The sequence below is a fragment of the Oryctolagus cuniculus genome, chromosome 14 (genome assembly GCF_964237555.1).
Source record: "Oryctolagus cuniculus chromosome 14, mOryCun1.1, whole genome shotgun sequence".
Classification (NCBI taxonomy): domain Eukaryota; kingdom Metazoa; phylum Chordata; class Mammalia; order Lagomorpha; family Leporidae; genus Oryctolagus; species Oryctolagus cuniculus.
Window position 1 is genome coordinate 43012308 of NC_091445.1, and position 15198 is coordinate 43027505.

Consider the following 15198-nt stretch of genomic DNA (forward strand, 5'->3'; position numbering starts at 1 on the left):
AGATTGCTGCCTTTTCACTGGGGGGTGGAGGGAACTGAGATCCATGTGAGCTCTCAGGAGAGTGGATGAGGGATTCTTCCAGACTCCACTTATATTTTTCCTTAAACACTGGCTGTGTCACAGTAATAAGTTTCAGTACAACTATGAGCTGAGTTCCATGAACCCTCCTAGAGGGGGTATTCTTGGGGGTCCCTTCCATAAGACATAAACATCATCATTGGACAGTTCTTATCAGCAGGATGCCCACCAGGAATATTACAAATGAAGCTAAAGTAACTATTCCCAATGGGGCACTGCATGGAGCACCACTTCCAGGAGCACCACCCTGGCACAGGGAAGAAAGAGACCCATTCGTAAATAATGGTCTACAGAAAGCTACCGTCCTTTATTTTAATATGTTAAAGGGAGGGCCAACACTGTGGCATGACATCCCATACGAATGCCAGTTCGAGTCCTGGCTGCTCTACTTTGGATCCAGCTCCCTGCTAATGCACCTAGGTAAGCAGTGGAAGATGGTCCAAGTCCTTGGGCTCCTACACCCAGGTGGGAGACCTGAATGAAGTTCCTGGCTGTTGGCTTCAGATAGGCCCAGCTCCAGCCATATCTCCCTCTCCCTCTCCCTCTCCCTCTCCCTCTCCCTCTCCCTCTGTTTCTCTCTCTCCCTCCTTCTCTCTCTCTCCCTCTCTCTCTCTGCCTCTGCCTCTCTATAACCCTGACCTTCAAATAAATAAATCTTAGAAAAAATATGATAAAGGGTAGTGAATCTCTAAGTAGAATATTTAAGCAGTTGGAACACAGATCCTAGAGATGGTTCTAGATCTTTATGGCACGGAACACCAGTCTGGAAAACACTTCTCCACAGAAATGCTTAAAGAGGCCCAATCAACACAGAACTCTTCTGTGAAATAGCTCTACTCCTCACAAAATGTGGAAAAATCAAAAATGTGCTCCACAGAAATTTCACATACACACACACACACACACACACACACAGATCTGAAAAAACTGATCTGTTCATCATTTCCCTGTGGCTGCTTAGCTATATTTCTCTTCATTCCAAATTACTGTCAGAAGGTTCTGTGTTTGACTCACATCTATCATACAGAAATCACAAGTGGAGAGAAAAAAATATCTAATTTGTTCTTCAAAGAAAAAAAAATCCTGGAGCTGGCACTGTAGCATAGTAAGTAAAGCAACCATTTGTGGCATCAGCAACCCACATGGGTGCCAATTTGAGTCTCGGCTGCTCCTTTTCCAATGCAGCTCCCTGCTAATGGCCTGGGAACCTAACAGAAGATGGCCCAAGTACTTGAGCACCTGCACCCAAGTGGGAGACTCAGAAGAAGCTCCCAGCTCCTGGCTTCAGATTGGCCCAGCTCCAGCCACGGTGATCATTTGGGGAGTGACCCAGCAGATGAAGATCTCCATCTCTCTGTCTCTCTCTCTGTCTCTCTCTCTCTCTTTCTCTCTCTCTCTCTCTCTTTCTCTCTCTCCCTGTAACTCTGCCTTTCAAATAAATAAATAAATCTTTTTTAAAAATACTTTATAGGATAATGAAGCCCCCCAAATGTTTTAATAAAAAGTATCAATCTGCTAACAACCTTTGTCATTTGGAGAAATTCTTCACAGGTGAGTGGTTCCTCCTGGGGGAGCTGACACAGCGGTGTGCCACTCATTTCCTCTAGAACGGAATCAATGCGGAACTCAATCAAGTCATTGACCCTGTCAAGAAGCAACTCCAGGTCCTCTTCAGAAAAAAATAAAGTGAATACAGGAGTTAGGTAAAGTTTTTTGTTCTTAAAACATCAACACTTGATTTAAAAAATAGTGGTAAAATCAGAATTAAAGTTTTTCAGTTTACATATGCCTACCCACCACCACCACCATCATACTGCTGTTCCACTTCTGCATATCCCTTGTTGTTACTTCTTCTTTCACCAGGTTCCCAACTGCTTTAGTATGACTAGGTCTGACTTGTACTTGAGGACTTAGCTTAAGTGCATGTCTTGCAGAAGGCTTTCTGGAAATCTGCATGGATTCAAGTAGTCCCACAACTCTTGTGCTGCCATGGTGGCCAGCACATCTCATATTATCTATTCATGCATGCCACATTGTGTATACCATGTTGTCTACTCAAGCATACCACATGCATATATCATATAATCTACTCATGTGTGCCACATTGCATATACCATGTTGTCTACTCAGGCATGCCACATTGTGTATATCATATAATCTATGCATGTATGCTACACTGCATATTCCATGTTGTCTACTCAGGCATGCCATATTGTGCTTACCAGCTTGTCTACCCATATAGCTCACCTTCTTCTAGAATTCATTACATTACATTACATTACATTACATTTCCAATATTTAATTCAATGCTTATTCTACAGGAATTATTCAACAAATATTATTAAAGTATAATTTCCCTATTTTTTTCCACTGTTATTTTTATAACATACATTTTGAAGTTGGACAGAAGTAATATTGAATGCCAAGTTTCAACAATGAAAAGATCAACTCTGAGGAGAACTAACAATGATTTTTCATCAAAAATAGGAATGATGTGGTCAAGTACTTGGTCTCCTGTGAAGATGCTGCCTGACTCTTCAACAAATGGTGCTGGGAAAATGGATCTACATATGCAAAACTACAAAATAAACCCTTACTTTCCTCCTTATACAAAAATCAACTAAAAATGAATCAAGGGTCTAAATCTATGACCGGGTACCATCAAATTACTAGAGGAGAACATTGAGGAAACACTCAAGACATTGACATGGGCAAAGACTTCTTGGAAAAAACCTAGAAGTTCAGGTAATAAAAGCAAAAACAGACAAATGGGATTACATCAAGCTAAGGAGCTTCTGCATGGAAAAGGAAACACTCAACAAGGTGAAGAGGCAACCAACAGAATGGGAGAAAATATTTGCAAATTATGCAACTGATAAGGGATTAATGTCCAGAACATATAAAGAGCTCAAGAAACTCAACAATAACAAAACAAACAATCCAGTTAAGAAATCAGCAAAGGACTTGAATGGGCATTTTTTTCAAAGGATGAAATTCAGATGGCCAAAAGATACATGAAAAAATGCTGGGAGTCACTAACTGTCAGGGAAATGCAAATCACCTCATCCCAGTTAGAATGGCTCTCATACAGAAATCAACAAACAATCAATGCTGGTGAGGGTGTGGGGGAAAGGGTACCTTAATACATTGTTGTTAGGGGTGTAAACTGTATAGCCATTGTGGAAGACAGTATGAAGCAATTGCAGCCATTTGGGGAATGAACCAGTGGATGGAAGACCTCTCTCTCTCTCTCTTTCTCTCTCTCTCTCTGCCTCTCCTTCTCTCTCTGTGTAACTCTGACTTTCAAATAAATAAATAAATCTTTTAAAAAATTACTTAAAAAAAAAAGATGCCCACATCCCATATCAGAGTGCCTGAGTTCAAGCCCTGGCTCCTCCTTTGACTCTGGTTTCCTGCTAATGTACACTCCAGGAGGCAATGGTGATGGCTCAAGTAGCTGAGTCCCTGATACCCATGTGCGAGACCTGGATTGGGTTCCAAGTTCCTATTCTAAGTCTGGCCCAGCTTTAGTCATTGCCTCTAAATAAATAAACAAATAAAAAATTTTAAGAATGAGGGCTAATGGGTACCCTTCTAAGGGATGATACATTTTTAAACATATACCATACAGTAAAATCTCTATTTTTCTAGTACTACTTTCTCTTTGGAAATTAAATTGAAACTGAATATAGAAAAGTCAATATTATATATTCATGATATAGCAAAGACATAAACACTGCCTTAAATAAATACCTTTACTTACTAAAGAATAAAAGTCTAAAATCTTTCAACTATTTCTATGCTAATTATGAAAGAAGATACTCAATATACCAAAGAGTTCTGCCTGACAATCTTATTCACTACTAAAGGAGAGCCAATATTTTATTCAAGCATGTATGCTCAACAAAATTCTTAGCTATTTCTAGTTAATGAACTCTTCAAAGCATTTTCAAGAACATTTGTGGCAAGCTGAAAAATGGTTCCACAATGATGTCCATATACTAATTCCCTGTGAATGTTAGTTGTGTGACAAAAGGAACTTTGTAGATGTGATCAAGTTAAAGATCTTGGAATGTAAGTATTGTCCTGGATCATCCCATGGGACCAACGTAGTTATAAGGGTCCTTAGAAGAGGGATATAAGAGGGTCAGAGTCAGATAGAAGACAAGTTGACCATGGAGGCAGAGTAGCAGAGCGAAATTGTGAAGATGCTCTATTGTTTGCTTTGAAGATGGAGTGACCATAAGCCAATAAATGTAGGTAATCTCTGGAAAACAGAAAAGACTAAGACTAAGAAAAGTATTCTGGGCCGGCACCATGGCTCACTTGGTTAATCCTCCGCTGCCTGTGGTGCTGGCATCCCATAAGGATGCCGGGTTCTAGTCCCGGTTGCTCCTCTTCCAGTCCAGCTCTCTGCTGTGGCCTGCGAAGACAGTGGAGGATGGCCCAAGTGTTTGGGCCCCTGCACCCACATGGGAGACCAGGAAGAAGCACCTGGTTCCTGGCTTAGGATCAGCACAGCGTCAGCCGTGGTGAACATTTGGGGAGTGAACCAACAGAGGGAAGACCTTTCTCTCTGCCTCTCTCTTACTGTCTATAACTCTACCTGTCAAATAAATTAATTTAAAAAAAGGATTCGTCTCTGGAGCATCCAGAGGAACCATCCCTGTTGACACCTTGATGAGACTCATTTTGGACTCCTGACCTCCATAATTATATTATTTTAAGCTGCTAGATTTGTGGCAACTTGTCACAGCAGCATGGAACTGACACAACATTTGTGCACAGACTCTACAAAATCATGTCTGTAAAAGTCCTGCACATTATTGGGCAGAGTGATTCTGAAATACATCACACAAATAATCTCTAAATAGAAGAGTTGGCTCAGTAATCCAACAAGGAGCCCAAGATTTAACATTGCTTATCTTCCAAAGAAACTTAACGTTTGTTCAACTTTACGCCCTTTCTTTTAATTATAAAAAGAAAAACAAAAATAGAATGGGAGAACTAAGAAGAATTTCATTAGAAATTATTTCCTTATTTCCAGCCAATGCTCTATTAAAACAGCTAAATTATTCTGTAATCATACTCTCTAAGGAGAACATTACTAAAGTCTACCTTTGTTACCTGTTCTGATTTTCTCATCAAAACTCATTATAAAGTTTTTTATACATTTTATAGACTCCTCCTTAGAGAATTTTAGTCAATTTCCTCATGTTGTAGAAGATACGTTTCTGAAATAAGATTGATTGAGAGACCGAGGGGCCAGCGCTGTGGCATAGCAGGTAAAGCCTCCGCTTGCAGTGCCAGTATCTCATATGGGAGATGTGGGAGACCCGAAAGAAGCTCCTGGATCCTGGCTTCAGATCGGCGCAGCTCCAGCCATCACAGACATCTGGGGAGTGAACCAGTAGATGGAAGACATCTCTCTGTCTCTCTCTCTCTCTCTCTCTCTCTTCCTCTCTGTAACTCTGCCTTTCAAATAAATAAATAAATCTTTAAAAAAGAGAAAGAGAGAGAACAGGAAACTAAGCCCTAAAACTCATCCTCACCACTTCTCTGAAACAGAAGCCATTTAACATCTTGGGATCATAGTTTTCCAGCCCTTATATTGAAAATCTTATTTAAGATTATTTCTAAACTTTTCTCCATATCCCTAAATGCTGCTAATAATGGATTTCATAGTATTCAGGCTTCAAACTGTAATTAGCCACAAATGCAACTCATTCATATCCCAGAACGCTTTATAATTTGTCTTTTTTTTTTTTTTTTTTTTTGGACAGGCAGAGTTAGAAAGTGAGAGAAAGAGAGACAGAGAGAAAGGTCTTCCTTTTTCTGTTGGTTCACCCCCAAATGGCCGCTACGGCCAGCGCATTGTGGCTGGCGCGCTGTGCTGATCCGAAGCCAGGAGACAGGTGCTTCCTCCTGGTCTCCCATGCAGGTGCAGGGCCCAAGCACTTGGGCCATCCTCCACTGCACTCCTAGGCCACAGCAGAGAGTTGGACTGGAAGAGGAGCAACCAGGACAGAATCCGGCACCCCAACTGGGACTAGAACCCGGGATGCCGGCATCACAGGCGGAGGATTAGCCTAGTGAGCCGCGGCTCCGGCCATATAATTTGTCTTTGAATTGAGTTCCCAATCTGTAAAGCAAAACAAGATGGTGGAGGTGGCAACCATCATTCCTTGCCCAACTCCCTACCATCAACCCAGAACTTCTTCAGAATTCTTGCTGGTAAGCTAAACAGCTCGACACTATGAGCACCAAGTTATTTTGGAGGTACAATGAAAATGTACTGGTAAGACCAGCTCTTAACTATTTAGGTTATAGACTAGGTACTACCTCAGCAGGCACACAAGCACAGAGAGAGAGACAGAGAGAGAATAAAAGAAGATATCAAAGGTGGTGTCTAGAAAAGCGATCATAGAAGAGGTAATCCAGAAAATGAGATGATAGCAGGGGAAGGAATGGAGTTTGGAAGATAACGAAATGGAAGGAGCACAATTATGCAAAGCTAAGACAATTATAAATATGTAAGTTCACTACTGCAGAATGAAGTATGAGTAATACAAAAAAAATATAAGAAAAACCCTGATTCTCAAATCTTCCAGAAAAGAAACTTACCTGACTGCTGTATCAGAGTTTCCTAGATGTATTTGAGCTTAGACTCTTCTTTATAGCATACCTGTACATCTGTATTCTGGGAAATTATATTTTATAGAATATATTTCCATACATATATTTGAAAGAGTATTATACAACACATTAAATACAATTTTTGTTTGTTTAAACTTCCCATTTACCCCCATGTTCAGCCCTCTACTCTGTCCAAATCCACATCTTTTAAGCCAGCATCTCAAAACATGCTAGCAAAAAAATACTAACATAATTAGTATAAAAAGCTGAATAATTCCAAAGATTCTTTAAATCTTAATGTCTAAAAATGAGAATTAAATATGTGACTAATATACTTAGATAAAACTAAATAGTAAATACTTAATGCTTCCAGAAAATTACTGAATTTGTATACTTTGATAATACTTCAATTCAATTTCTTATGGAACAGATTAAAAATAACATTCTTCATTATTTATATCAAAGTATCAGTAAGAAATTATACAACAGGTACTAAGAAGCAAGCATTTAAAACTGAGAAATAATAATCCTTTAGGCAAACTTACTGATCTTTGCAAAAGCATTTTCTAAATACGTCTCAATATTCAGGGATGTCCAGGTCAGGGCAGTCAAACCAGGCTGGAGAGCTTCATCCACTTTAGCCAAGTGTGGGACCATCAGTTGCTCAATGGTCCGAGGCATTTTTGACTTTACTCGCTTATACTCAGCCAGCATCATCTGCAATTAAATGGGGCTAAATAATCACTTAATATCTCTTACTTTTAATATCATTTTTATACAAAGGATGAGTCAAACTATAGCGTCCTAAGAATTTGTCAGGTAGAGAGAGTAAAAAATTAAGAAAAAACAACACAGAATTTCTCCATAGGTACAAACTGATGGTTCAATAAAACATAACTGAAGGTGAAAAAGAACTTCAGAAATTTAAATGTATACATAGATGGTCAACTGATTTTCAACAAAAAAAAGATCAATTCAAAGAAACAACAATAAAGAATTTAAGAGTAGAGTTTCTCATCCTCTTGCAGTCTAAAAGGGAAAAAAATGTACATTTTTAAGCTAAGGAAAGTCAGGGAAGAATGCCTCCACCTGTGCACCACTGGGCTCATTCATACAACCATATGCATCCTATTCCACCAGGCATCTCCTGTGCACCAAGTCACCAATCACACACCAGAGGTCTACCTCAGCCCATTGTAAGGATTATTGGCCAAATCTTGATGCAAACTCATTGCACTCAGAGACAGAATCAGGAATCAGTGTTAATTTAATCAAGTGTCATGGCTTTAAGTATCATCCAAATGCCAAAGGTGGACAAGTTTGCATGTCAAGCCAAGTTCTCACTCCTGAAGCCTAGATTCATATATGGCAACAGACTACTCAGTAACTCCATTTGGATACTGAACAGACATATGAAACTTCACGTGTCCAAAACTGAAAATTTGCTGTTTTCCCAAAACCTTCTTTGCTCATAGCACTCTCTGACCTACCAGAGGGCACCTCCACCCTTCCAATCCACAGGCCAAAACTCAGAATCATCCTTGCCTCCTCTCTCTCACTCCCACATGCAATACATCAGGATACCCTGTTTGTTCCATATTCAAAACGTATTCCGTATCTGACCTGCTTACTTTATCCATTGCTGCTTCTATTACTGACTCTCATCTACTTTATCAGAATGGTCTACTTTTGTCTCCCTGCTTCTACCCACCCATCCTATTGTCTACACTCAATTTAGCAGCAAGAGTGAACCTTTCATAATATTAAATCTTATCATGCCACTACTTGGCTACTTCAGGGCTCGATGGCTTCTTACCTCATTTAGGCCTGCTTGTCCTCATAACTAAGGATTATGTAGGTCCTTGGTCTACAAAGACCTACCCAACTTTATCCCCAATTATTTCACTGATCTCATCTCCAACCACTATTACCTGCTCTGACTAGTTCCTGACCTACTGTCTTCCTTCATTCATGGTCCCTAGCCTCAGGACGTTTGCACTTCCTTCAAACAGTTACTCAAATGCCAACTTCTCAATTAGGCCTATTCTGACAATCTATTAGAAGATATAAACTACCACCAAAAGCCACTTACACATTCTATGTCCTGCTCTATTTTTTTCCCTAGCATCTATCCAACAGACTAAATTTACCTATTTTAAATGGCCATTGCCTATTTTCTGCCTTACTTAATTAGAACAAAATCAAAAATTTATTATGGGGCCGGCACCATGGCTCACTTGGCTAATCCTCCACCTGCGGCGCTGGCATCGCATATGGGCACCAGGTTCTACTCCTGGCTGCTCCTCTTCCAGTCCAGCTCTCTGCTGTGGTCCGGGAGGGCAGTGGAGGATGGCCTGAGTGCTTGGGCCCCTGCACCCACATGGGAGACCAGAAAGAAGCACCTGGCTCCTGGCTTCTAATCGGCGCAGCGCCGGCCATAGCGGCCATTTGGGGAGTGAACCAACGGAAGGAAGACCTTTCTCTCTGTCTCTCTCTCTCACTGTCTAACTCTGCCTGTCAAATAAATTTTAAAAATTTTTAAAAAAAACATTATAATTTTTAATTTCACAATGATACAAAGATTATACATTCAATAGAAACTACTTTGAATTTGGAATTTTCATGTTTTTCTGGTCTAGAAAGTGTAGAATATTCTCATAATCCTGGGTGGTGGCAGTGAATTATAGCTCCCAGTTAGCCCAACAATCACAGGGTAAACAATACTATGCTGCGTACTGTGTTGTCAGCATTTTTTAGATAGGTATTCAGTAAATTTCAAGAGGTATTCAACATTGAATTACAAACTAGGCTTTCTGCTTAGTGATTTTGCCCAAGTGTGGATTATGCAAGTGTTCTGAGCACTCATAAAGTAGGCTAGAGTAAGCTAGGATATAAATTAGGTGTATTAACTGCACTGTTAGGATCTTTTCAACTTAAGTTTATCATGACGCAACCCCCACTATAAGTCAAGGAACACCTATGTTGAGTTCTAGGCCTGTTTCATTCAATGAGCCTGAAACAGTATGTAGCACATGGGAGATGATCAATCAACATTTCTCCAGTTAATCAATTAATTGTTATCAGAAGGAGCACTTATGATCTAAAACTCATAGGTTTTGGTACTCCATTGAAATTTACCTGTTGTATAATAAGATACAATTGTTGGTGTTACCTTAATATCAAGGCACTGCTTCTGAAAGTCTTTGCCTTGGAGTACTAGGCCTGAGACTCTATGAGAAGAAAGTTCCTGGATGGGTAAGTTTTAAAAACACTATATATATAATACCTCCTCTCTAGAACAGTCACAATTGATAATTAATAACTGAAAAACATGCAGTAAGGAAATGAAAAGTCCTTAGGGGCTTTGAGAATGTTGTTAAACCCAACATTCCCAAATAGGGTATATAATCCTTTCTCCATATAATACTTTTCCAGTTCCTCTAATTCCCTTTTAATTTCCATGACAGCCACTTTAGAAAAGCACAAATCTGATGGATCTTTTAGCAGCTCCTTATATATTTCCCAAAGCTTGTATCCACTTGCTTGCCTATTTTGCAATACCCAACTCTTGTTTTTTCTGGCAAGAAGTTCTTAGAATCTGCCTCCAGGAGGCTTTCTACTTCTCTCCTGTAATCCTTTAACCTCAGCAGGTATTATTTGTCCATTTTATAAATGTGAAAGCAAGGCTTAGACAGTAATTTACCCAAAGATAATGGTTTAAATCCTGATCAAGTTGACTTTAAAATCTAAAGTCATAACTATTAGCCTATGCTAGCTCCACACTCTAGTTTCAACAACTTTCCAACAATTTGATGAATAAAACCAACTCTCAGCTACTTTGGTGTATCTGGGCAAATCTGAAAATCTGTTAAATATTAAGCACAGTTACTCTGCAGAACTTGAGATAGTCCCCTACACCTGCCAACAGATCTACTCTTACTCGTGTTGAATGGAAACATTTAAACCTTTCAATCTCCAACATATAAATTTCAATTAGATGATAATTTCCTAGATCAAGTTATCATTTATAAGGGTGGTGGCTTGAAAATATTCTTTGTATTTCCTTATGGGGTAGTGTCTATGTACCCTCCCCTAGAATCTGGATGGGCGTATGGATCCTGACAGGGAACAACAGAAGTGATGCTGTGCAACATCTCAGGCTCCTCCTTGTTCACTGTTAGCGTTTGCTCCCGAGTTGCCTTCTAAGAAATTCTGCTACCCTAAGACCTCCATTCAGAAGGCCACGTACAGACGAGCAGATCAAACATCTGCCAGCTCAACTCTACTAAACAACCTTTGTTGAAGCCACATGGAACAAAAGAAACACCTATCCAAGCGCTGTTCAAATTCATTACCCACAAGATCAAGAGATATAAGAAATCTTGCTTTAAGTCACTACAGTTTGTGGAGTTTTGAAATTATTCTCTGGATAAAATTATCATTGGTAAGTACATGGTCTCATAAATAGGATTTGTTAGTAAAAAATATTATTTTCTTATAAATGTATAGATTAGTGATTTTCCTCACAAGCAAGAAGAGTCAAAAGGGAACATCAACATGCTGATATTATTTTATGATTCCACAGTTGAAGAATGTCAGTCCCCTGCCAATATTAACTTTTTACTATGCCACAAAGCAGTGGGAAACAGTGGACCAGAAGTCTGAGTTGGGGTCTTAATTCTGCTCTTATAAACTACAAGACGTTGGCTAAGTCATTTAACTTCTCTGGGCCACAGATTTATCATCTATAAAACAAAATAACAGCATCCTATTCCATTTGCCTAACATGGTAGAAAGAACAAAATGAAATAACCAATGGGAAAAAGCTGAAAATGTAAAACACTATGCATACACATGACCTTGGCATCATCATCAGATGGTAGCCACTATAAATTTTAATAACAGTTTCCGTATTGCCAATACCATGGCATGTCTTTCCCGTACTCTGAGCAGAAGCCTTTGTCACTGGTACCCCTCATTCTCCCTGCAGCTTTTCTTACCTTTGGCTTCCTGGACACTTGATTTCTTCCCACCTATAAAGCCAATTTATTTGTGTATCTGTGCTATTCCAACTGATGTTTCAATACTGGAGCAACTTGGTGTTTGGCCCAATGGCCCACTATTCTCTTCTCTTTATTGTCTCCCTAAGAGATCTCACTTAGGACTATGGCAGTAAACAGCAACTATATTTTGATAACTCTGAAAAGTATATTCCCAGCTTTGTGCCACTTAACTCCAGGCATATATATTTGGATTTAGATTTCTAAAAAGCTCCCTCATATTTAAGATGGGAGTGACTGATTGCCTCCTGCCCCAAAAATAAATTAGTTCCAGTTGTTGCCAACTCCATAAATGGAACCTGCAATCAGGGCCACTGTAAATTATCATGCAAATTACACAGAATGAAACCTGCACAGCAATACATGGTGGCTCTATTTTAATCCACTGAGCTGCTCACACCAAAAACACAGAAATTATCCTGAGTTCTCCCATAATTGGCCTGTTGACCGACATAAATAATTCTCCCATCAACATTGCTTCCTTTCTTGTTCAAGTCACCATTATCTCCACCAGAAACCAGTACAATTGCCCACACACTGGCTTCCCACCAACACACTTGTCCTCCTAAAACTCCTATTTCAGCCCAACAGCAAGAACAATTTAATTGTAAAAGACCTCACACCTTTTTCTCCGGCTCAAAATCCTTCAATGGTTTCCCAGTACACTCAAAATTAAACCCAAATTCTAACTTTGGCTTACATGATCCGGAATGGTCTAGCCTCAGCCAACACAAGCATCTGAACTGCCCCCTCACACACTCTACCCCAGTCACACGGGGGACTTTCTGTTCCTTCAATGGGACATACCACCATGTTTTAAATGCATTTTAGAATTGGCCAGGAAAGGAAAGAGTAAAGGGACCTCACCTTCATGTCACTGAAATTCTTTTTGTAGGTATCCCGTTTCTGGAAGAGGGCAGCTGCTAGGGGTGAGACTTCCAGACCCATCTGGGACATGCACTCTGTCTCTCGAAATAAGACTAATATCTGAGGGTCAAAGTTTGCAAACAATTCGCCTGTGCCTGGAGCCTTCACCAACAAAGAAGCCTCAAGACCTATGTGAATAGCTTCACTCTGTAGGAGTGAATTAACATTATCACCGTTAGAAAGTCCTGTACATACAGAGAATCCAGCTCAGTCCTTCCTGAGAAGGAAAATTCTTACATGTTCTTACTAAGTTAAAGGCAGTGCACTTGCTCACTCTTCTAAATTCACACTCAGAAAATATCCTCCAAGTTCTTAGTGGCGATACTGCTGAGTCAATTTGATAAAACATTTCAGCCATGACTCACACCTGACAGGTAAGTGGGCACTGCAATAGTGGTGAATTCTCAAAACCCATCTAGCTCCTTGACACATTTATGCCTCCTAAATTATATCCCTAAGAAAAGTTTCATAAAACTTATTAAACTTGGTTTTCAGCTATCCAGAAAAACAATGGATACAGCTATGGAGACATCATTTCCTGCCAATCTACAAAGAAATATATGTACTGATAGGGTATAATTTGCTTTGCTTTTTATAATTGGCTACTGTTATGTTCCTTTCTCTCTTTAAAATTTAAATACACAAAAAATTAAGAGAATACTTCAAAAAGTCTGTGGAAAATGGAATTAAAAGATAACTTTATTGTGGTGCAAAAAAATTTTTCGAAATCCATGCACAGTTTTTCACAATACACATTTTCCATGAACATTTTGTATACCATTCTATGCATAGATTTCAAAACTTTTTGCACCAAAATAAGCTTATCTTTGATTTCATTTTTCCATGAACTTTTTGAGATATCCTTGTACATATTTATGGAGTACTATGTGATATTTCAGTACATGTATATACTGTGAAATGTTCAAAGCAGAGTATCTACCTCTTTAAACATTTGCTTGTTGTGAAAACATTCAAAATTCCTTCTTCTGTTTTTTTCTTAATAGAAAGTAGACAGTACTTCATATATAGTCACCCTGCTATGTACTAGAACACCTTTGATAAGCCAATAGTACAGTCAAAGAAAACTTAAGGCTGTTTAACAGACTAGTATTGAGTGACCCATTTAGGATCTTCCTGAATTGAAAAAAATAAGGAAATCCTAACCAACAAAGTAGAGGAACACACAAATAGGATCTTCTCACTTAGAAGTTTCTAAATTAAATAAGAATGAGTTTCTGTTACATGGCTTATGATTATCATTATTTTCACTTCACTGGCATATACCTATACAGATTCAACTAGTAAGAGAAAACACCCACAAATCCAACTGTCTATAGGAATAACACTGGAAAAAATAGGAGGCTCACTTGTTGAAGCCATGCCCTGTGGTAGAGGACCTCAAATTCCAGGAGGACCTTGGCCATCCTGTTGTAACTGCGAATTATAGGCTTGGCTTCTGGTGTCTTCAGCACACTCGGGTGCTGCTGGAAAAGCTGCATGGGTTGCTCGATCCTGTGGAAGAGCTGACGGGCCCATAAAATCTTCCCAGCAATGGGAGGCTGGTCTCGAGCCAGAGGAGGATCATATTTCTGCTTTGTGTACAATTTTGAAATCATATCAATGTCAGTCCCATAGTTCTCAAGGATTAGCCTGTATTTGTCATCAATACCAAGATTAGGTATGTTCAATCTGATTGGAAAAAAAGTAAAAGACCTGAATTAATGGGAAGATGTCTAATAATCTCTTTTTTAATATTTTAAAACATATATTAACAGTTTATTCTATGGAAGTAAAAGAATACAAATAGCAGCAATCCTTAAAATGTAGGCAAAACTATTAACCTGGGAGGAATTATTTCAAATTACTTAAACATTAGGAAATATCACTGTAGGCAGTTACAGGCACTTCAAAGTTAGGAGTATTCTCTCTGTGCAGAAATAACATAAATCCTAATCTTAATGAGCACTAATCTTCTTATTCCTCTGAAGAACATGAAAACTATGATTTGGTACCAAGATAGTCAAAAGAGATTTTCTTTCCACTAAAACATGAAATAATAATATTAGCAATAATAACAGCAAAATATAAACTATGTTTATATTACCCTAATGTTAGAAAATGGAAATTAAAAAATTATTTCAAATTTTTTACCTTTCAAATTTCTTTAACATACTTAGAGCTTGATTTGTGTTTTGAATTTTTTCAAATGTAACATCCATGAACTTCTGTAACTCATTCTAAAAATAAATTAAAATCTGATTATGAACAATGAATTGGCACTGGGACTTTCCTATTTACAAGCAAGACAGAATAGATTTCCATTGTATACAAACACATATAAAATGAGACAAAATTTAATGAGCTTAAAAGAAAGATAAAAGCTCTGTTTTAGTAATCTGTCACTACTATAACAAAATACCTGAGTAGCCTGACTTTATAACAAAAAGAGTATTCCTTTGGCCATGGATCTAGAGGTTCAAAGTCCAAAGATCAGGTG

The 15198-nt window shown here is 38.7% G+C and overlaps 1 protein-coding gene across 2 annotated transcripts in view; it reads right to left on the bottom strand.

The window, feature by feature from the left end:
• Nucleotides 1–15198, bottom strand: part of DNAH5 (dynein axonemal heavy chain 5) — a 335739-nt gene that overhangs the window by 202931 nt on the left and 117610 nt on the right. For both annotated transcript variants that reach the window (XR_007922507.2, XM_051853566.2), the window contains exons 13-17: nucleotides 14853–14938; nucleotides 14069–14390; nucleotides 12642–12848; nucleotides 7260–7431; nucleotides 1602–1747 (exon numbers count right to left, since the gene is read on the bottom strand). Coding sequence is in view for 1 of the 2 variants with exons in the window: in XM_051853566.2 (XP_051709526.2) it covers nucleotides 1602–1747; nucleotides 7260–7431; nucleotides 12642–12848; nucleotides 14069–14390; nucleotides 14853–14938 (933 nt within the window). In the remaining variant the exon portion in view is untranslated. The remainder of the gene's footprint in view (nucleotides 1–1601; nucleotides 1748–7259; nucleotides 7432–12641; nucleotides 12849–14068; nucleotides 14391–14852; nucleotides 14939–15198) is intronic.